Raw genomic sequence first — 24,991 nt, 5'->3', positions numbered from 1 at the left:
GTCTATCATTTTGTCACAATGTCTTTCACGGTCCAACAAAAATGTAAGTGCGAAAGTGACGCATGATCATCATCATCATTGGCCACGTCATTTATTGCCGATGATTGTTGCAGCGTCTAGTAAGTTATGTGTTGTGTGGAGGTTGATTGAACGTCTTCGGTGGCTAAAGAGATACCAGAGCGGCATCTTCTACCATAGCGATCGCAGACATGATCAGAGTTCAGAGGAGTGGGTCTGGCAGCGCGTAGTTTTTTCTGCCTGAGGCTTTCTAGACGCATGATAGGACAAGTGATAAAAGCAGACTATGATACGGACACTAAATGGAGATACATCTGTGCAGTTCGCGGACAGAAATGTAAACGTTTAATTATTCTTTCTATGTATAGACATATCAGTTTTTGTTTAGCGGTTAATACAGACCATTCTGTTACTTTGAAGCGTTGTTTGATCCGTTACTTTTGATTGTAACTGTACCTACGTCCCAATTCACGCCTCTGTTCCCATAAAAGACAGGCTGAGTACATGAATTCTGGTCAAATATTTTAATGTGTCAGTAATTAAATGGTTGAAAGAAAACAAAATCGTGATATTGCAGTTACAAATTGTAAGTGCATCGCCCACACCACAATTGAACCGAAAATAATGTAATACATAAATATATTATATGACTTACATCCACTACTTACAGTCTGTAGTACGAAACCACTTGACTAATATTAAAAATTTTCAAACAATAGTCTTCAAAACAAAAGCGCTGGTAGCCTAGTGGTATGAGCGTGCGACTTTCGATCCGGAGGTCGCGGGTTCGAACCCCGGCTCGTACCAATGAATTTTTCGGAACATAAATATGTGCGAAATGTCACTTGACATTTGCCAGTCGCTTTTCGGTGAAGGAAAGCATCGTGAGGAAACCGGGCCAATTCCAATAAGGCCTAGTTACCCTTCGGGTTGGAAGGTCAGATGGCAGTCGCTTTCGTAAAACTAGTGCCTACGCCAAATCTTGGGATTGGTTGTCAAAGCGGACCCCAGGCTCCCATGAGCCGTGGCAAATGCCGGGATAACGCAAGGAGGATCATAATGAGTCTTCTTCCACTAGCATGACCGTAAGCGTGAGCGAGGTGGATATGCTTAGGATAATGTTTGGCATCGCGGATGTTATATATTTTTGTGGGTCAACTGCCGAATATAATTTATTTACAACTATTAATATAACAATAAATATAAATATACACAACAAAAAATTTAATTAATGCTAAAACTAAATATAAAAAATCTCCTCTAAAGAACCGACCTCTGGAAGTGAACCCAGGATGCTGGCGGCGTTGCCCCTTTGCACCGCTAAACTTATTCAATCTTGGTCAACTGGTTCCAAATCGCATATTAGTGTTCGAGACGACGCGATACGCGTTTACTTCGAAAGTCCTCACAGGGTTCATAGGTGTGCTATACTGAAATGTTCCAATTTATTTGTTACCTATGAAAGCAATAAACTACTGATTACTGAACCCCCTCTACCTGTTAGTACCACCCTTATAAATGGGTAATTTTAGGTTGTTTACTCACAACTGAAGCTATAACTTCTTTATCAATTAGAGATTTACGGTTAGAGTTCTGGTTTTCCATTTTTTGCTTCAACGACAGACAGACAAATCGGCGTATTTTTTGTTGTAGATTTATGGCCTAGAGAATGACATAGCGGCGCACGGACATAGAACCATTGCTGATTGATGTGTAAAATACGATCACTAAAAAGCGACCTGCGAATTAATCTAAAAAAGAAAATCATAGACATGAACAATGGAACATTCTCCCAACATTAGGCACTGGTCCCACCGCGAGCTAGTAAGCTATCGGCTATAAAATCGAACAAAAGATAAAGCTCCCCCGTGCCACAGAATACATATTAGTACAATCACAGAAAGCCCTCTCCAAAAATCCGTTTAAAGAAATAACGACTCCTGCTACGATACTATTAAGTTCAAATTCCGACCGCGCAACGCTAAATGCCTACAATTATATTCAAGTAGAAGTGCGCTCTCTTTCTATCGCGTAACTCGTACCTTTTCTGACGATATAGGGTTGTCTCCTTTCAAAAAAGAATATAATCTTAATATTTAATTACTACCTTTTTTATTTTGCTCTACTTTGCTCGAAAAAACCTAAGATATGTCTTAGATTCAGATTCAGATTCAATAATTTATTCAGTATCTTAGTGGTATGTAGGTTTAATTCTATAAATTCGCGTGTAACTAAGGCGTACTTACTTAGATAGGTAACTTAATTGAAACAGGCCTGATATTACCTACTCCAAGCCCAAGCTAATAATACCCCAAGCCTCCAAGTCCTACTCCAAGCTAATAATTCCGCCCTTTAGTTATTTTTGTAAACAAATGAGGTTTCGAATAGTACGATCACGATAAAATATCAATTCTGTGACAGCGTTCGAATCAATACGTAGTACGCGACGAACAATCTCTCGCGCGTGCGTCACCGCTCGCCCGTGAGGCCCTACGATTTGCCCCTCGCGAGGGGTACTTACAGTTCGATACCAACACGCGCGAGTGGGACAGGTAGGGTTGCCAACTTTTTTTGGGAAATATAGTATTTGAGAAAATTATATATAAAAAAAAATATAGTACACCGAAATAAAATATAGTACGGTACAGATAATGGGTAACCGAATCGTAGAGATCGTTTTGTCTGTCCACTTTAAGGGCACCTTAAGGGTGCGCGCCCACGGGGGCAACAGTTGCTCGGCGACTTTCGTATTTGTATGAAAAGTTGTGTCGCCTCGTGTGCGCACTTTCATACTAGGCCATGGTCGCGACAAAAAAGCTGTCCGTGCAAATAAAAGAGACACGGCGATTTTGATAGCTTACCGCCAGACGAGTAGGTAACTATAAACATCGCCGTGTCCCTTTTATTTACACGGGAGTGATTATCTTTTGTTCGTTTTTATAGCCGATAGCTCATAGCTTACTAGCTCGCGGTGGGACCAGTGCCTTACCTACGGATGCCAAATGGACATTTACAGCAAAGACCAAAATATGATAGTTTCATGGCAAAGAGGAATGGCGAGGAGTCTGCTAAAGATAAGGAAGATAGATAAGATCAGTGTGCGTAGCTGAATGCACAAACGCTCACGAAACGCTCACGATAACAATAGTTATATCTCTTTCGTAGCTATCTATCCTAACGCTCTTGCGTATTGGCGCGGCAGAGTCAGACTATATTTCTCCGGCGTTTTGGTGGTGTTTCGCGTCGCAGAAATGTCATTCGGCTATGGCGCCAGACACTCAAAAATCCTAGGCAAAACTAAGATCATAGATGCACTCAGCCAAGCCCAGAAACAGAAAAGGGTGTAAATATAATACTACAAGCCAATCAATACTGTACACTCTGTACTGCGGATCAAACAACGCTTTATATGTAACTAGCTTTTTCCCGCGGCTTCGCTCGCGTTAGAAAGAGACAACAATAGCCTATGTCACACTCCATCCCTTCAACTATCTCCACTTAAAAAATCACGTCAATTAGTCGCTCCCTTTGCCGTCAAAGACGGACAAACAGACAGACACACACACTTTCCCATTTATAATATTAGTATGGATGTAGGTACAGTCGCCATCAGATATATAAGAGCGCCCGAGGTACTCAAAAATATCTGAACACGCCTCTAACGCCTAGGCAATAGAGGCGTGTTCAGATATTTTTGAGTACCTCGGGCGCTCTTATATATCTGATGGCGACTGTACCAATCTGAATATTAATATGCGGTTTAGGTTAAGTCCCGCATACTATGTACTTATGTAAGTACTTTCAAACTGTTGTACAAAATCTAAACCCATTTCGGGCACTGTGCTTTTATTAAGTTTGAATAATAGAATTCTGAAAGCGGAATGCAATCTAGGTACCTAGCCAACGTCTCAATCGCTTAACCTCTCCCTATCACTCTTTAGCCGGTCTAGCCAAGATCGAAACAAAGTCTGTAGCGCCGATACGGAAGGGCGATAGATATACGACGATAACGGTATAATTTTTTTTTTTATCATGCAGAAACGTCTGCGAGCGATATTACATATTTTTAAATTAAAGGAAAAATGGAAAAATTCACACCTCCTGCAGGACTCGAACCTGCGACCTTTGGCCTTGCCGGGGCCATCACGCTTCCAACTGCACCACGGAGGCCTGCTGGATGTGTGCGAATTTATCCATGCCTTCCCTCAATTCTCAACCGCCTTAGGGAGGCGTTATAGCAAACATCTACCCGTAAGAATAGATCTTAACAGGCACTGGAGTCTCAATTTACATTGAGAATAGCCGGAGGTGTGAATTTTTTTTTTCCATTTTTCCTTTAATTTAAAAATTTGTAACGGTATCATTGTTAGTGTTTGTGCAGTTGGCTACGTACCCTGGAAGTGGCGCGACGAACCAGGGGGCCGATTTTTGAGTCTCACGGCGTCCGAATTCAGAAAATTGTCACTGAAAATAATAGGCAATTCACCGTTTTCAACCGGTATTTTAGTGACAGTGAGACTCAAAAATCGGCCCCCAGACTGCGTGTAGATCGCCATTCGCCACGTAGCGTAGCGTGGACGGTTGTAACTTCGGCTAGACCGCCCTGGGCTTGATAATGCTAAGCATAACTTTAAATTTGCATTCGAGAGCTCGGGTTTCTAGAACATTCGTAGAATGGAGTCGCTTTTCTAACCTCATTCCAATTGAAGATGTCATTTTTTTATTGTAATTTACCGTAAAACAGATATATTGTGGATGGAATGCAGGTGAAGGGCGGGGATGTCTAATTGGGCTCTTATAGGATAATTATTTTATTCAAATACCCAATATTTCAAGGTGCTTTTTATTTTATCTTTATGTTTACTTAAATTACATATAAGCAACCAAAGTTTGGTTTAGTTTGTGTAAAACTGTTATCTAATGGGTCTGTAACTTTATTTTTTTTTTAAATCTAAAATAAGTACAATTGAATAGATATAAACTGTTTAAAATAAATAACATAAAATTGTCATGTCTAATCTAATTGTCATGAAACTCCAACTCCATAAAGTTACTCTATGTTACTAAGGGCCACTTGCACCAAGGAAAATGGAGGGTTAACCCGAGGGTTAACCCACCTGACAATGACAGCCCACTAACCCTGAGTAAAGTGGTTGGTGCAAGTGGGCCTAATACTAACTAAAATGTTACCTTTTTTCGTGACCCAAAAGTTACGTCACTCCAACTTCCTGTAAATTGAAACACTTCCTTTCAGGGCCTCTCAATCCGTTTTGTAAAATATACTTGTCGAACAAATCGAAGCTCGCTCCTTTAGCTCGAATGCGGCCCGGAATTGGGAAAACATATAACGAGTCCCGGTTAATGATGCAACCCTAATAATGGAACCTTTTCAAGCCTTCCATTTCAGTCTTGTTAGTTTTATGTTTTTATGTATCTAGTTTTTTTTTATGGCTTTCACTCCTCGGTCTATGTATTTAGTTTTTTTATATGGCTTTCACTCCTCGGTCTATGTATCTAGTTTTTTTTTATGTCTTTCACTCCTCGGTCTATGTATCTAGTTTATTTTTTATGGCTTTCACTCCTCGGTCTATGTATCTAGTTTTTTTTTATGGCTTTCACTCCTCAGTCTATGTATCTTGTTTTTTTTTATGGCTTTCACTCCTCGGTCTATGTATCTAGTTTATTTTTTATGGCTTTCACTCCTCGGTCTATGTATCTAGTTTTTTTTTATGGCTTTCACTCCTCGGTCTATGTATCTAGTTTTTTTGAAGTGAAACTTCTAATGCGACTTCCAACTGACAGAGCGTAACACTCAGTGTTACGTTGCGTTAAACCCCAACTCACTCAGTCAGTCACTCATTCACTCACTTACTCAGTGACATAAAGGCTTTGAATTCTGGAATGGTGGCTGGAATGGCTGGAATGGATCGAGTGCAGAATGAGTTTGTTTTTTTCAATAATGTGAGCAATTAGCAATTTAAAATATTTAAAACAGTAAAACGGCTCGTACTAATGAGTTTTTCGATAATACTTATTGCCATTTGCCAGTCGCTTTTCGATGAAGGAAAACATCGTGAGGAAACCGGACTAATCCCAATAACGCCTAGTTACCTTTCGGGTTGGAAGGTCAGATGGCAGTCGCTTCCGTAAGACTTGTGCCCACGCCAAATCTTGGGATTAGTTGCCAAAGCTCCCATGAGCCGTGGCAATTGCCGGGATAACGCAAGGAGGATGATGATCGTCATTATATTATTGCAAGCACAAATAATGACGTGACTCTGAATCACGTTTGACACTCCCCCTGATTGACAGATTTTGGCAACCTTCGGCTCGCATTGCTGCAATATTGATTTATTAGGGCTCGTAACACTTGATGTCCTTTTGCGTGCGATAGTAGTATCGTAACTATCTAATCTGTAGTGATTAGATAATAACATATATTTTACATATATTTCTGGACTGTTATTCGTCATTTACAGTGTCGTGCCCCTACATAAAAGATGTCAAGACAATTCTATAGTCTATTCTCCAAAGCCAGCTCCGACCCCCCGGCTCCCCGCGCACCTTAATGCATTTTGACGACCGGTCTGGCCTAGCGCGTGACCCTGTCCGCTAAGCCGCGGTCCCGGGTTCGAATCCCGGTAAGGGCATACATTTGTGTGATGATTGATGAGCACAGATATTTGTTTCTGTCATGCAACTGTCATGGATGTTTTCTATGTACATATATGTATTTGTATATTATATATATCATTGTCTGAGTACCACATTACAAGCTTTCTTGAGCTTACCGTGGGACTCAGTCAATCTGTGTAAGAATGTCCTATAATATTTATTTATTTATTATTAACCTTACTGCGTGAGTGCGCGGGGAGCCGGCGGGGGCTGGCGGCGGCGCTGGGGAGTGCGAGCGGGTTGAGTGAAGGAACAGAGGGGAGTCATTTACGTCAAAATACAGGAAGCAGCGTGAATCTCACGAAAGTGATTCTAAACTATTAAAAAGTAAGTGCATGGTCGTAGAAAAAGTATTGTATGCAACGGTGTTTAACTGAGTCCAAAAATACTATTGTAGGAAGTGTCCTTTCTGTACGTAAGTACTTTAATTTAATATATGTATAGTGTAAGTTTTACCTAATAGTGGGACGTGGGATACCCACGTATCATAATACACACTACACAAGCATCGATCTACTCTCTTCTAGATTACATTTTATTTTAATACGTAGGTACAATAAAAATATCACTAACGTAACTTTGCGCTGATTTGCATAAAAAATACGATAGTACTCTTTATTATACTGTGAAGAGAATGTGTAATAAAACTAACATAACAAATTTTATATCCTAAACTGCTACGCCTGTATGTTTTTCTAAAGCAATGTAGACGATCGACCTGGATTTCGGTAAACAACATAATTTTATTTTTATTAGTTAGAGTGAAATTAGGTTTTATGTTAGTTTGCGTCAAAGAGAATGGTCATAGTGGAAGATTGTTATAAAGTTGTATAGACTGTTTGTCTTTGGACAGAGTTAAATTATTTAGAAGGGCAACATTGACAATAGGGAACTTGACTGTTCTTAAAATAAAATATTTTATACCATGCACGAAATATAGCATTAGATAATTATTAGAAAAACATTAAAGTTATTTTTAATTCGAATTCCTATTTAATAAGTCAGATAGAAATATATAAAGGATCTGAATTGACCGTGACGTCACTAAATTCGATTTCATATTAATTCCATATAATGCAAGTCGTTCAAATTCGTTTTGACAGTTCTTAAAAAGAAGCTGATTTAACTAAGGAGGCAAGTAGCCTATTTGTCCGATGTCGTTGCGTGCTAACACAGATAAGATATTTACGTGATTTTTCGACCTTAATCTGTAGTATAATATTAACAGACGTATTCTCGATTTAATACTATGTAACGTTATCTGTGAAGTGACCTATTGTAACTGGCCACTCACACCTGAAGATGCTCATCACAAAGCACTGATTATACAGAGTGGGGCCTGTAACAAAGGCGAAGAATTGAACTGTAGGCTATTCTCCTTATACTGATCAACATTTGTTCAGTGACTTTTAAAAATTATGAAGTCTTTAAATTTTTAATTTTTCATACAAAATAAATATTAGCTTCAATGTACGCCATTATTGTTGTCATTGACGTTGTCTGTCACACTTTAGACTTAACAGAATTCGCAATACATTACCTCTTAGAAAAAACTTTCAAGGGTGATAAAAATCTAAAATACAAGTTATTTTTAAAAGTCGCCGAACAAATGTTGATCAGTATAAGGAGAATAGCCTAGAGTTCAATTCTTCGCCTTTGTTACAGGCCCCACTCTGTAGATATTCAGGTTAATATTGCACCCACTCTTAAACCAAACCCTACTATGATTCACAATTTTAGTGCTGGCGATTACAATAAAATAAACATGGTTCTGTCTAAAATAAATTGCTCCTCTTTTTTTTAAACAGTGATGTTATAAGTGGTGTTGCAAAACTTAATAATCTTTTAAATGACTTCATAAAAACTCATATTCCGCAACGTAAGGCAAATGCGTCAGTTTCTGTTTCTGTATAGCACTCTAGGCCATTGAGAAAACTCCTTAAAGAAAAACAAAAATATCACAAACTATGGAAATTATAAAAAAATTCCCTAGATTACGAATCGTTTAAAATCTTGAGAAAAAGGGCTCAAAAAATGGAAACGCAGTGCCTTAACAGTTACGTATCATACGCTGAACAAAAAGTTCTGGTTCTATGTTAAAGCAAAATACTCTAACAGTAAATTACCACAAACAATGCAATAAAGAAATCGTGTCACATCTAATGGAGAATAAATATGCAATCTCTTTAACACTTACTTTTATTCCGTTTTCGTGAAGCTTGCTAATGTTTCATCCATAAACAGTTAAACACTCCACCTGCTAATAATTATTGTGATCATGTGATCGATATTAATTATATTGCCGTTCTTAAATTACTAAATAGCATAAATGTTAATAAAGGCAGGCCCGGATGGTATTCATCCTATGTTTATAAGGAGATGCTCATTTTGGCTAGACCGCTTACAATTTTATTTAAAAAATCGATTGAGAAATTTGGAAAAAGGCACTAATTACTCCTGTTCTTAAAGGATCAATTAGCAATATAGGCCGATCTCTATATTGTGTCAATTTAGTAAAATATTTGATAAAATTGTAGTGCAACAACTATCCCAAGTGGTCAAAACTCAAAAATCACAAGTACTATATCAACATGGATTTTACAGAGGTCGTTCTATAAACACTAATTTACTGACGTTTACTAATGATGTTCCGAATGCGATGGATAAAGGCGCTAGGGTCGAAGCCGTATATACTGATTTCTCCAAGGCGTTCGACACAATATGCCACGATACTCTACTACAGAAGCTCTGGCTGCTCAACATACACGGCGACTTGTTCAGATGGATTCATTCCTATATTGAGAATCGTAGCCAATGTGTAGTTTTATCCGGTTATGCCTCACAATGGAAATCCATTAGCTCTGGAGTCCCACAGGGATCTCATCTTGGTCCGTTATTTTTTCTACTATTTATAAACGATACTGATAAATATATTAAGCACTCGAGTGTGTCACTCTATGCAGATGACACTAAAATTTATAAAGTTACCCATTCTGTTGAAGATTGTCGCATGTTACAAGACGATCTAGTTAATTTTGAAACATTTTGTAATGATAACACATTATTATTGAACCTAAAAATTATTTATTATCAGTTACTCAAAGAAAAAACACAATATCGACTACAACTTTACTTTATTGATATTATCCTCTGAATAGAGTGACACAAATACGTGATCTAGGTGTTGCTATGGACTCCGAGCTATCGTTTAGGCCTCATTTGGAGTTTATTATAAAAAAGGCATATAAACAACTCGGTTTTATACTGCGCGTAGGAAAAACCTTTTAAAAATAGTCTCACCTATAAAATTTTATATAACAGTTTTGTCCGCAGCCATTTTGAGTTTGCCTCTTCTGTCTGAAAACCTTACCACGCCATTCACATTGAAAGGATAGAGCGCATACAAGAAAAGTTTATCAAAGCTGCAGTCGATTTTCGAACTGGTCATACTTACACTAGCTACCAAGACTCACTTAATTTTATTATCATAAGCTCCAAACGCTCAGTAGCCGCCGCGATTGTGCAGACTCTGTCATGTTATTTAAAGTCTTACATAGCTTAATAGACGTTCCCTCACTGCTCCATCAAATTCAAATTAAAATCCCTCGAACTCGTCAGCGCCAATGTAGAAAAAAGTTTTGTTCTCAATATCAAAAAGCCGCACTTGTTACGCACGAAATGTTTTTATAAGACGCGTGTGTAGACAATTTAATGATAAAACTTCAAGAAATTGATATTTCAATTGTAATGTTGTCTCCCTTAAACGTGCTTTCAGATGATGTTATTTAAATTAATTTACTTATATAATATTCGTTCAAGCTACTGATTTTCCTTTAGCACATTTATTTTAGATAAATGAATTGGATAGATAAGCATCACTAAAGTTATTGTTATCTCTATACTCACTGTTTTGCACTGCATTATATTTAAAACATAAATGAAACTCCAGGTTTAGATTTTAAAAATAATAATAATAATAATAATAATAATAAGCCTTTATTTCCTTAACTTACAGAAAATTGCATTTTTTACATGTAGTTATTTTAGATATATAAGTTTTTATTTAAGCTAAGGTCCCATTCTGGGTATAGGCCTCCTCCAATAATTGCCAGGCTTTTCGGTCTCCTGCTATTGTTTTCCAATTACGTCCTGCTGTTCTTTCTATATCGTCAGCCCACCGTTCTTTTGGGCGACCTCTGTCCCTGTAGTTGATTGGGCCCGACCATGTAGAAACTTTTTTTATCCACTTTTCTCTTGGTGCTCGTGCCACATGTCCGGCCCACATCCACTTCAGGTGAAGGGAATGCTGTAGGGCATCTATGATATTTGTTCGTTTTCTGATGTCTTTACATTTCTGTCTATCTCTGAGTTTGATGTTCAGTATACTCCTTTCCATTGATCGTTGGCATGTTTGAATTTTTCTTTTGATATGGTTGTCAAACGTCCAAGTTTGTGAGGCATATGTTAAGCAGGGTAATAAACATGAGTCTAATACTTTTTTCTTTAGTCTGAGTGGCAGGTTAGATTTCAGTATCTCTTTATAACCCCAGAATTTTTTCCAAGTTATATTTATTCTTCTTTGTACTTCATCTAAATGCCTTGATGGCTTAAAGGATATTTCTTTGCCCAAGTATATATAACTGTCTACATATTGAAGCGGTGTTTCTTTGACCAATATAGGGACTTGAGATCTATTTGTAGCAACCTTTGTCTTTGAGGTGTTTAGTTGAAGCCCAATATTTTCGCTCACTGTGCAAAGCTCATTTATCATTCTTTCCAGTTGAGATGGTGTTTTTGAGAACAATACTATGTCATCTGCAAATCTTAGGTTTGATAAGTATTGACCATTAATGTAAATTCCTTTTTCTTTCCAGTTTAGGTCCTTCATTATATCCTGTAGCACTGATATGAAAATCTTCGGAGACAGAGGATCTCCTTGTTTGACGCCTCTTCGTATAGTTATAATGGGTCCTAGTCTATCGAGTTTGACACGGCTCGTACTTTTATTATAGATGTCTTTAATTATATTTATGTAAGTATCAGCAATACCTTGATGTTTTAGTGCCTGCCAAATACTCTTGTGTGATATTGAGTCGAATGCTTTGGCATAATCAATGTAGGCCAGATATAGAGGGTTGTTGAATTCCAGGTATTTTTCTATCACTTGATCCAAAGTATAGATATGGTCGGTGGTTGAGTACCCTGGCCTGAACCCAGCCTGTTCGCTCGGTTGGTGTTTTTCTATTTGTGGCCCTATCCTTCTTTCGAGGCACATTGCAAACAGCTTATAGATTGTGGGTAATAAGCTAATCGGCCTGTAGTTATTAATATCCGCTGGGGCGCCCTTCTTATGTAGTAAGATGATCCGTGCCTCAGCCCAATGCTTAGGTATTGATTGTGTTTCAAGTATTTTGTTAAACAGTACAGTGAGGGGTTCTGTGAGAATCGATATTCCTACTTTTAGAGCTTCGTTGGATATATTGTCCGCTCCTGGGCTTTTCTCATTTTTTAGGTGTTTTATGTTGTTCTGTATTTCTTGGGCGTCAAATGGTGAGATAGCAATATTTATATTGCTGTACTCCTCTCGTTGTTGCTCATGCTCGATGTTGTCGCTTGGTGTATTGGTTAAGTCTTCATTACTATATAGTTTTTTGTAGAAATCTGTAGCTACTTCAACTAGTTCTGTGCGTGTTTGGCGTTTTTTACTTGCTTTTTTTTTGAAAATACTATGTACTAATATTTTTGTAAAAGACCGTTTGTAGAAACAAAAATATTCTCAAATAAATAAAAAAAAATTATAGGAAGTGTACTTGTTATACTAATTTGGTTTATTACAATATAGGTACATATTGTAATAAACCAAAAGACCAAAAATTTAAAAATCTGTTGTATGAAAATAGTAATGTAGTGAGTTAATGTAAACTTACATTAATTATTTAATTAATAAAAAACGCAATCCTCAAATGCAACATAAAGGCATCTCCAGTCAATTTTCTCCGAGCGTTGACTACCATGTCTAAACATTTAGAACCTCAGTTTTGACTATTTGGCCATAAGCTATCGGTTATACCTATGGATAAATAAACCACAGAATAAAATAAGTTTAAATATGTCCTGTATGTAAATCCGTGCGCAGTTAGACGAGTATTTGGCTAATCAACGAGCTGTTGATTCACCGGCTACAGTAATTTTTAGAGATGTCCATAGAATATTCGGAAAGTATCCGTTATAAGCCGATTCGGCTACTTTTACTAAATATTCTTCAACCGATGCTGAATAGTTGTTACACATAAACTCAGCTAACTAAATGAGGAAAGGGAATAATTTTAATAGCGTATTCCCGATCCCATTTTAAGACTAAAATGCTATATAAACTTTTCTGGGTTTCGCCTAGTTTCAGAGTTATTAGGAAATGAAAAAAAAATCTTGTTAATCAGTACAATAGGCTTTTTTAAAGGGGTTGATGCCATATATTATTATGGAGCATAGCGTCACTATCCTCATTGATAGATGTCAAAAAATGAGAAGTAAAACCTTTCAAAAATGAGGATTTTAGAAAAAAAAACGTTCAAACTCATGGTAAGTGCTAGTTTTAAAACTAACATTTACATTTTTTTTAAACAATACATTCAAAATAGTTAAGAAACCATAAAAAAGGCAACTGTATACATTTTTTTCTTTCTTTTGGCCCCAGTAATAGGTGGTTTATTTTCTTTCCTCATGGGCACCTGTATAGGTACTAACGCCTGCTCCTCTTAGGCCTACTTGCATCAACCACTTAACTCAGGGTTAGTGGGCTGTCATTTGTCAAATTCCATATAAAATGGTGGGTTAACCCTCCATTTTCGTTGGTGCAAGTAGCCCTTAGCAATTAACGAGTTAAAAGAAATCGATATACTTACCTAAAACAAAAATTGCGCAATCAACATTAAATATTAACTACTGATCCATTTTTTTTAAAGATTCCAAATACGAAGAAGATTCTTTTGATAATTTGTCTATTTGATTGACTAAGATCATTAACTGTCAGCAACATAATTTAAAATTTAAATTGTATCAAATGCTTTGCTTCGTTGGTTCACATGAACAATTTTCATAATAAATATGCCTCAAAATGTAGGTATGAACATTACCAAGATATTCTGTATTTGCATTAAATAAATGTCATACCTATACAAAAAAATAATGACCAATGCCAGTGTCCAAAATATGTCCAGCTTGGAACACTTGCGGGCATTGGTAATTTTTTCTTTGTATATGACATTTATTTAATGCAAATATAGAATATCTTGGTAATGTTCATACCTACATTTTGAGGCATATTTCTTATGAATGCCGTGCCGTGGAGTAAAATTATTTGGAATGCTGGTTTTGGCAGAATACAGAAGTATTTGGCGCAGAGGGTGCCGAATATCAGTATTCCGAATTCGGCCAAAACCAGCATTTGGGGCAGCTCTAGTAATTTTACCCCACGGCAAACACTACTCCAATCAGATTTCAATGTAAAGTAATCAACGGTGCTGATTTTATTCATGAAATATATTCCTGCGGAATTGATATAAATTTTTGATACTTAATTATACGTGAGTCTGAACAAACAATGACATAATTCGTTGAACTATTTTAATGAAGTGCACATTGCAAAAATGCGAATGTGTTAAGGAAAATAATTATTTTTGTGTCTATATTAATTAGTGATTTTTTTATTCTGATAATTATTATGTAAATATGAAATGAAAATAAACAAACTACTAGTGGTTAAGTTTGCCTCGAACTTGGAACATAGAACTCGAATTTGTCGAAAACTATTCTTTTGATTTTCAACTCGAATAAACCAGCGATACCTAAAACTACCTACTAATATTTAATATCACGACCTACTTATATTTGACGACCGACCGGTCTGGCTCAGTCGGTAGTGACCCTGCCTGCTAAGCCTCGGTCCTAGGTGCGAATCCCGGTAAGCGCATTTATTTGTGTGACGAGCACAGGCCCCGTAGCCGAATGGCATTTCTCCGACGCCAAACGAAAGCGATACGCCGCTGGCTCTGTCGCGCCAATACGCAGCGCTTCGTTTCGTGAGCGATTGTGCCATTCGGCTAGCCACCCAGGGTGGCTAGCCGAATGGCACAATCGCTCACGAAACGCTCACGAAACGAAGCGCTAGTAGATATCTATCTCTATCGCGCTTGCGTATTGGCGCGACAGAGCCAGCGGCGTATCGCTTTCGTTTGGCGTCGGAGAAATGCCTTTTGCCAGAAAGGCATTTCTGCGACGCGAAACGAACACGAAACGCCGCGAAAGGTAGTCTGGCTCTGTCGCGCCAATGCTCAAGAGCCATAGAGTTAGATATCTACGAGCGTTTCGTGAGCGTTCGCGCCATTCGGCTACGTACTAAGGCGGGTCTGCATGGGGTCGCCGGTCGTCTAACTGGTTTTGGTTTCTCATTCGGATCCTGTTCCTACGACATTAGGTAGGTAATTATTCACTACCAGGGTGCGTAGCCGAATGGCACAAATGCTCACGAAACGAAACGCTCGTAGATATCTATCTCTATCGCTCGTGCGTATTGGCGCGACAGAGCTAGACTAACTTGCGCGGCGTTTCGTTTTCGTTTGGTGTCGGAGAAATGCCATTCGGCTACGCACGCAGTCTGGCTTAGTGGCTAGTGATCCTGCATTATGCCAATAGTCCTAGGTTCAAATCTTGATACGCACACAGATTTGTTTTTGAGTCATGGTGGGTATTTTCATCGTACCTACATTTGTATATTTTTTAAATTTAATGTTAGTAGGTATACGACTAAGTCAGTGTCAAGACTGTCAAGGTCTTGATGGTAGTACTACTTACACGTGCAATATTTATCTTATTCGGTAAGAATATTTTCAGAACAATATTAAGGGCCCATTTACACGGTGCGAGAACTTACATGCGGGTGTCATTATTAATAAAAAATCGATTGTCATATTAATTACGTAAATCGAGGTTCAAGGAATGCGACTGTTTATTATTACGAATTACCACAGTAATTTGCCGGTGATGAGCAAGCACGCATGCTAAAAAATGACATATCTTTAAATCGTAATATTATTCGTTTTGTACGACGTCCAGTTAGTATACGACGTAATTATCAGCGATCCCTTGGGCGTCGTTATAACCTGACTCTACTGTATATATCAAATTATTTTTTTTAAATAAAGGGAAAATGAAGATCTTGGTTTTTATACGTTACTTCCTTGTATTACTAGTGCCTCTGGGAGCTGTAGACCTCCGCGACATGCTTAGAAAGCGCACAACTGAACTGACAAATATTTAGTTTTTATAGTGATTATCAAAGTAAACTCACGACAGTTTTAAGCGCCATATACGCTATGGGCACTCAAGTCCTTTATGACAACTTCTGAATTTTACAAAATTTCCAAAAACTGGATAAAAATGATCTTCATCGTGCAAGTAATACCTGCTACGATATCATAAACAACATAATTATTGAAGGTAATGGTAATATTTTTGCGTAGTATGGTAATTTACTAAAAATCCGCAAAACCGGTTATTAACCGGTTTTTAAAGTTAACCGGTTTTTGCATCCCCTAAGCATTACCTACTAGTCCAGTCCACTTTTATTTCGATAAATAAACGAGTACAAGCGTAGACGGAACATATGAAAAAAATATTGAATGATTTAAAAATATATCTATCCTCAAGGTTATCTCGCACGTTGGGCAACATATATTTATAATAACAAAACAGATAATTTACTGTTACAATGAAATTAGCGTCCGTTCTTAAACATTTTGATTGTAATTAATAGTTTAGTAGGGACGCATAACCATAAAATGTGAACCAAAGTCAAGAACGTTTCAATTATTATGATCTATTAATGATCCTTCTCAATTGGAACTATGCACGCAAGAATGTTTCGTAATCGTACGCATCTTCAGTTCACTCTTAGCTTTGCTGTAGTTATCTCGTTCCGCTTCCTTGTAAAGCTTGTTATAATGCAGTGATAGTATTGTTTTTAATTAAGTGTAGTGTAATTTATATTAAAATATAAGTATCTTATTTTACAATTGATACAAATAATAGTGTTCATTAGTTTAAAGACGTTTAAAAGTTTATTATATGGGGTAAAAGGATGCCACAGACGCCAGGTAAATTTTAGATATTATAATCTACATGTTCGAATTTAAATTACTCGATTTTAGTGTCGGAAATAAAGTCTCTATTGAAGGAATTTCATGATTTAAGATATTAATAGATCAGATTTGTATGTTAAACTCTAAAACTGGTCGTATAAATTAAAATTAGATTGCGGTTCTAAGATAAATTACCTACATTACTTTAAGTTTAATGTTTGTAAGTCTCTCTAGTAAACTCTTTATTACGTACCTAATACACTTAATTGATAATCTACTTTTTTAACAGCAGAAAAGAGAACGAGCCACGAGAGATAAAAATATCATAAAAATTATGATTGAACGTAGTAGGTAACATCAATTCTAAAAGCAGAATGCTAGATGTTACAATTTACCTTATATTCTTTTCGATACCCTGTAGCAGACTGATAACATGTGTATTTTGACAACACTATTAAAAATAGAATTTTACTCTGCTGCTTAGTAATAAGAATAATACGTTCGCGGATACTCGGTGTCTACAATACAGACGTCTGGCTATTATGTCAGACGTAGCTTTCATGAAGTGCAGTAACTCCGTCATCCGTCATTGTTTAGTTTAGGGCTAGAAAACTTTTTTTTATTCGGAAATAACCCAATTAGTTTAATTATGTAATATTATTATTATTGGACTCAATCATGTATTTATGTCGCAGTCCTATTGCCTAATTCGACGTTTAACATTACGGCTAGCCGTTATCAAAAACTGCGGTGCGGCGACGGCTCCGATGGTTATTAGATTATTTTTATTGACAAAACAAAATACCTACAAGTTTTCGTTGAATTATTAGCGATTTTTCACTAAGGGTCAGTTGCATCAACCACATACCACATTTGACAGACAAATCATCCAAATCATGCAAATTCGTATTAATTTTTCCTAGTCTACATCAGTGCAAGATAAAAGCTTTTTCCCCTCACTAGCTCAGAAACACGTGTTTTGTCCTTTAATACCAGCGGGTAAAAACGCATTTTATCCACTAGTGGGTAAAGTAATTTGACCTCTTTGAATAAAGTCAAATTAACTGCTTTAAAATTAATAAAAGTAGGTGAATCTAGTAATAAAGATGATTTACCACCTGCAGAACTACTGGAAGCAGTGATAAACGCATTTTTTGCGTTGTAGTTTCCTCGCTATAGTGAGGGGAAAAGTTTTGTGTTACACTCGGGTGCAAATGTATTTTACTTCTCGTGTGTTAAAAAACTCGCAAGTTCAGGATTCTATTCTCGAACCACTCGCTTCGCTCGTGGTTCAACTATAGAATCCTTTCACTTGCTCGTTTTTCAATTCCACACTCGGCGTTAAAATACAACTTTGCCCCCTTGTATAACAAATAACTATTTCACGAATCAAATGGATCTGTCTCCTTAATTATCAACGTATACTTGATTGAGTATTGGGAAGTGAAGATTGTCAACTAAATAATAGCATTACCTACTAGTCCAGGCCACTTCTATTTCGATAAATAAACGAGTACAAGCCATCGTCACGCAGCTGATGTCTATGGAACTTCCCATACAATAAAATTTAACGAACGCTTTAACGGTGACAGACGGTTTGATGCAACCGTCGACGACATTTTATCATAGGTAGTGAATAAAAGGTAAATATTTAAATAAAATAGGTTAACTTCCAATAGTATAAATCACAAATATAATAAATCACCAAAATATGTGAAGTTCTTCTGTATCATAAGCAATTAATGACATGCAACTTAATCGTTCTGCGGTTAACTGACCATTAGTAAACCTAGTTAATTAATAATAGGACAGTAATTTGATACTAACTGTGTAGTATTTGTTTATTTTGCATTTGGAATATGTCAATAAATATGACCCAACGTATGTTCGGTTTGGTCAAAAAATGGCACTTGAATAACCAATATCCAGAAAACATTGTTTGAATCTCTAAATAAGGTAAGCAGAATGGAAATACAATAATTAAATTATGAACATTTTGTGACTCCCCACATCTAGCGTCTCGCGAGCGTAGCGTCGAGCCAACTGCATGGCAAAGCCTCCGACATCGACGCGGCGTCTGTTTCCATACAGTTGGCACGACGCTACGCTCGCGTGACGCTAGATGGGGGGGGGAGGGGTCTTTGCGATATAGATCTACATGTTCTTCTTCACTTTCAGGAACACGTGAAAAAAGGAGATCTTAAAATTTACATTTTAAAGAAGAAATTTTAAAGAAATGCCATTTCTAATGGCCATGAGAAAGAATTTAACGTTAGTATATTGAATGTTGGCAATTTTCACAACAAATAAAACATACACGCATGTAGAAAGCTAATGCATTTTGTTTATTAATTTAATACTTACAGTGCCGGACAAAATGCATCATACACCGATATATAATAATAAACTTTCTATTATAATTTCCTTACCCTTAAACTTAATATCACAGTTGTATTGGAAAACTTTTAGCTAATTTCATGGCGTATAATATACAGATAATAACATATCAATGATCGTACAATTATTTTTTTACATTAGTATAAATATAAATATCAGTACTTTAGGCTCTTGACAAATTTGATCATGCAGTAATTAAAATACGAATGAAATGCAATGTAGTAGTGTGTATAGCTTTCATCTGCTTTAGATATCGCTGATTGTCTCGGAGGAACATTTTCTGTTAGAAACTGAAGGTATTTATCTAACCCAAGCTTTTTCCTGTGTGTCTACTAAAGTAGGCAAAGTGGGTATATAATTCAGAATGACATATGATATTTTCTTTATTTTTCCAAAAACTTCCTTAAATTTTGGCTTGGATTGATTACATGAGACAATGTTAGCCATTCAAGCTATTTATTCCTATTAATCATAACATACGCATGAGATATACATACTGGTATTGTCTCAGCCATCGCCCGACTGAATATATATGATGTGTTTAATAAAGATGACTGAAAGAAAATACTAGTATGTCGATTTCATGCGTTCGTTGTGATTCATAGGATTAAGTAGCTTCAATGGCCAACATAGTCTCATGTTATCAATCCTAGCCTAGCCAAAATTTAAGGAAGTTAACACTTTAAGTTCTCGCGCTTTGTACACATATTTAAAGTCACACACAGGTCGAATAAACACAGGTTGGGAAAAAAGGTAAAAATAATGTTAATTAATCGCGTTCGACCTGTGTGTGACTTTAAATATGTTTAAGGAAGTTTTTGGAAAAACAAAGAAAATATCAAATGTTATTCTGAATTAACCCACTGACTTAATTACTTTAGTAGGCACACAGGAAATAGCTTGGGTTAGATAAATACCTTCAGTTTGTAACTGAAAATGTTCCTCCGAGACAAGCAGCAATATCTAAAGCAGATGAAAGCCATACACACTTATACATTGCATTTCATTCGTATTTTAATTACTGTATGATCAAATTTGTCCAGAGCCAAAAGTACTAATATTTATATTTATACGCATGTAAAAAAATAATTGTACAATCATTGATATGTTATTGTCTGTATGTTGTACGCCATGAAATTAGCTAAAAGTTTTCCAACACAACTGTGATGTTAAGTTTAAGGGTAAAGAAATTATGATGGAAAGTTAATTTTATATGTCGGTGTATGAAGAATTTTGTCCAGCACTGTAGGTACCGTATTTATTATACTTACAAAATTACAAATCAAAGTATGTAACTCATTTAAACGGCGCACGAACTCACATGCGAGTTTAGTTACATTGCGGACTATTGAGGTTACGTACAATTCATACACTAATCAATATACCAGTATACCTAGATATTTTTCTGGCATGCACGTCAAGTTGTTAGTCCTTGACAAAATAAAAACATCGATAATCCTTTTCTCGATAAGTAGCCTTACATAAGGTTATTAATTACGCCTAATAATGATGTCTAAACTCATGAATAATCATGGAAGAAATTATGTAGACTACTAAAATATGGTTCGTTTTATTATAATTCTCCATTTATTTTAACATAATATGTGACATTTTTATAAAACACAAATGTTACATACTTACACATAAATTCAAGCCGGGGGTCTAAACGGGGTAGGCAGAACACATGAAACACAAGATTCAGTGCCACGGTAATAATTAATGACATAATTATAATAATTAATGACATATTATAATGTAATTTATCGATAAACTAAATATCGGAAGGAAGTCACTAGTGTTACTTCGTTCGTGCCAGAAAAATATCTAGGTATACTAATCAAATACCGCACGTAATGAAACTCGCATGTGAGTTCTCGCACTGTGTAAATGGGCCCTTAGTTTAATATGGAGTTAACTGTCAATCTCATAATATATGTGAGTGTGTTTAGTAAAACGTCCCGCTTTGTCGGTTACCATTAAGGCGAGATTTACTTGTACCTTTAAATGAATAAACTGACAAAGCGGCTTTATAGCAATCGACAAAGTGGGTCATTTTCCCGTGCACACTCGCATTACTAAACACACTCACATATTTTGACTGTTTACTGTATATTATGTGCACGACGCTGGACTGTCACGCATCCCAGCATTCGCCAATATAGTGGAAAACGTCAATTCACTCCATTTTATAAAAATAATTCAAACTCAAAAATTAATGCTTTTAATATGATTTTTATGTTTCGATAGAGTAATCATATCGTGGGATTGCTTTTCCCAAACAGCTCGCCACAAGCTTCTCAGCGTTGTAATAAAAAAATATTATTATTTTGTACAGTAAAAATGTGAATAACCGATATGATATTGTATAATAAATACACTCGTTTAGCGTTATTAGCATTGAGAAATGGTTGTAGAGATTATAACAGAAAAAATAATTATGTACGTATATAGTTACATGTATACCTAATTACTTGCATTCTAGTAGTAAAAACAATACAATAACAGTACTTTATTGATAAACAAAATTTATTGACAGCAGCAAGTTAGAACTGCTTGGGCATTTTCGCGAAAAATTATTCATTTTTTTTCTAAAACAGGTAAATTTAATGTTTTTCCTACTCAGAATTAAGGTTAATAACTATAACATAATTCTACGCCTTACTTTATAAATACCTATAATTCTTTCTCTTTCCCCTCTATGTATCTGAAAGAGCAGGTTATAACATTTTACAGTGACACCTTAAAGACGAAATTCATAATCTCAAGACCAGGCCCCGTAGCCGAATGGCATCTCTCCGACGCCAAACGAAAACGAAACGTAATCCGGCTCTGTCGCGCTAATACGCAAGAGCGATAGGGATAGATATCTACTAGCGTTTCGTTTCGTGAGCGTTTGTGCCATTCGGCTACGCACCCTGCATGTCTTACTTAATGCACCCTGCGGAATCATTTGTTTTAAGTGGAAAAAGTCTGTACGGAAAGACAACAGTTGTAGAATGTATTGGGTCCATTAACAGTAAATTTATACATTTAAATAGGTACCTTCCTCCTTCTTCGGTCGTTCCTTCAATGCAATCGTGACATCATGTCATTCTGTTGAAGACTTGGTCCCTCCATAGGCGTCTATTCCTCGCCTAGCGCATGGCCTCGTGCAGTTATAATCGCATGGGTACAGTAATTTGAACACACCATCTAATAGCTGTCTGAGGTCTCGTGCCTTCAACTTTGCCCGTTATAATTATTCTCTCCAGCACGGGAACCATGGTCGCGCGATAGACGATAAAATAGCAGGCCGTCCCTATCGCACTATTTGTAAGTGTGATAGGGACGGCCTGATATTTTATCGTCTATCGCGCGACCATGCTTCCCGTGCAGGCTATCTGGTGGGCGACGTGAAATGTGACCGATATAACTAAGAGTAGGTTCTAGCATATTGTTGACAGCCAGCGCTCAAGAATGGATTGGTTAGAACGCATTTCCGTCCATAGAATCCATAAAAGCCGGCGCTACAACGCCGATACGTTTGTTCAAATTTGCTCGAATGGTCCATGTTTCCGAACCATACATAAAGTATACTTTGCGCCTTAATAGTTAATTATTACTCAATATGAGGTTATGTTACTGTTAACTCAGAAGGAACGTAAAGTTGCCACGTAGACGGAACTTTAGTTGTAGGTAATTTGTTTACATATCCGTCCACGCGTTTCGTGATTCGTCAACATTGTCGACGTGTCACTAGTGCTACGCACAGTTTTTGATAACAACTGTGTTATTATTATATTAAACGTTATCCGTTATTACTTCAAGATTGAATAATGTTATTCAACTTTTATGTGTTTATTCGTTTTATAAATTAACGTTATTTGAGGTTTATTATTCGTGTTCTATATGAAAAATATTAAAACTGCCATATTTAATTTTAAGAATTTTTTAGTCGTTAATATATCGTTTTTCAGTTTATAGTTTTTATGTTTTTTTTTATAACTATTGAAGTTGAGGTTTAGGAGTTCAATGAAACATTTGGCTCAGTTCATAGCGTTCATGTACCTACTTTTTCTTTTTACTACTTTATTAGTTTTTTTTACGTAATCATATGTATGTGTATACTACAAAAATATACTTACAACACGATAAAAAAAATTATCACAAAAAACTATATACAATACCGAAATTTAATTTATATAACGAAACGAAATGTATGTACAAGATAATAAAATGTTACATCTCTAACAATGCCGGGGATATCTAAATAATAAGCATGACAGACAATCAGTATGTATTTTTCAGAGAAACAATATTTGATTAAATATACGAATGTGTTTACATAAGAATTAATTGTAATTATGATGTTATACGTATGATTTATAATAACGATACAAAACTACAAGATGAGTATACGGAAGACAATTAGTCCGTTGAAAAACGAAGTACCTAAGTAAATAATGTGTGAAATAACATAAGTCTAATAAAAAGGTGATTACGAGAACATTGAGGACTGAAATATAATAATAATACTTGTATAGTACTTACCTGCGCCAGTTCTTGAAAATGGTCGTGCCACGCTCTATTGGGATCGATCTATTATCACTGACAGGACTATTGTAGCCAATAAGCCTGACATTGTGATAATAGATCGACTGCAACGCCGGGCAGTGCTCGTTGACATCACCATCCCCCATGATGAGAATCTCGTGAAAGCCGAGAAGGACAAGTCCAGTAAGTACCTAGACTTGGCTCACGAGATAGCCGCCATGTGGGATGTTGATTCAACGATCATTGTTCCGATAGTCGTTTCAGCGAACGGTCTCATAGCGAAGAGTCTCGACCAACATCTTAAGAGACTCTCGCTAGGTGGCTGGATCAAGGGCCAGATGCAGAAGGCGGTGATCTTGGACACAGCGCGGATAGTCCGACGGTTCCTCTCTCTGCGGCCCTAACCACCGGCAGCTTGGGCCCTGCCCCGCTGCTGGCGGCACCCTAGGTTAGGTTTTTTATAATGTGTTTATATATTTTTATATTTTTTTGTATGTGTTTTTGTATTTTACTTTTATATTCATATTATAAAAAGCTTAACCTAAGAAGCAAAATAAATAAAGGAAATACTTGTATCTATAATATATATATTAATGCAAAGTATTAAGTTTATTTTTAAAAGAATTTAATGAAATTTAAATACAGTGACATTAATAAAAACAAAATTTAAAATAAAATTAAACTAGGTACATAAATCTAAAAATATTCTTAAATTGTGCATACGCTTGGAAGTGTAGTTATATTTTTTAAGATATGGAAAAACATACCGAGATAAATTGTAAAGGTGAGTGGCGTTATTCTTAGCATTAAAAAAAAAGTTGATTCCAAAGATATATACTTAGGTATAAATATATATTGTTTATTATTATAATTGGGCTTACTCTTGGCCACAGACTAGCCGAAGGCATAGACGTGGCCTACGATGGAGTGAGCTCGCCCAGAAGATGCCTATGAATGACTAGCGAATGAATTTACTTTTTTTGCCGGTGTTGTCACAGGTGGTCACAGTCAGATTTGTGTAATTTTGTACATAATATTATTTTCTCTACACCTAAACTAGGCAAATATTCACAAATTCGGTCGTGGATCTCTCTGCTATTGGTGATAAAAACATTTATTTACACAAGTATGTATTCAAAAATTTAATAGGTGCGAAATTAACCAATCATATTTTAACTAGCTTTTGCCCGCGGCTTCGCTCGCGTTAGAAAGAGACAAAAAGTAGCCTATGT

General features: G+C 36.4%; 1 protein-coding gene across 4 annotated transcripts in view; it reads left to right on the top strand.

The window, feature by feature from the left end:
• Positions 1-6,915: 6,915 nt before the first annotated feature.
• LOC125232223 (synaptic vesicle glycoprotein 2B-like) overlaps positions 6,916-24,991 on the top strand; it is a 32,395-nt gene continuing 14,319 nt past the window's right edge. Inside the window, exon 1 of one of the 4 annotated variants that reach the window (XM_048137880.1) lies at positions 6,916-7,020. Coding sequence is in view for 2 of the 4 variants with exons in the window: in XM_048137865.1 (XP_047993822.1) it covers positions 24,513-24,543 (31 nt within the window). In the remaining 2 variants the exon portion in view is untranslated. Of the gene's footprint in view, positions 7,021-16,538; positions 16,845-19,078; positions 19,101-24,497; positions 24,544-24,991 lie in introns of those variants that run through there. The other 3 variants (XM_048137872.1, XM_048137889.1, XM_048137865.1) reach the window with 3 other exon arrangements.

Source organism: Leguminivora glycinivorella, chromosome 1 (genome assembly GCF_023078275.1).
Source record: "Leguminivora glycinivorella isolate SPB_JAAS2020 chromosome 1, LegGlyc_1.1, whole genome shotgun sequence".
NCBI lineage: Eukaryota > Metazoa > Arthropoda > Insecta > Lepidoptera > Tortricidae > Leguminivora > Leguminivora glycinivorella.
This window is presented reverse-complemented; position numbering and strand designations above follow the sequence as displayed.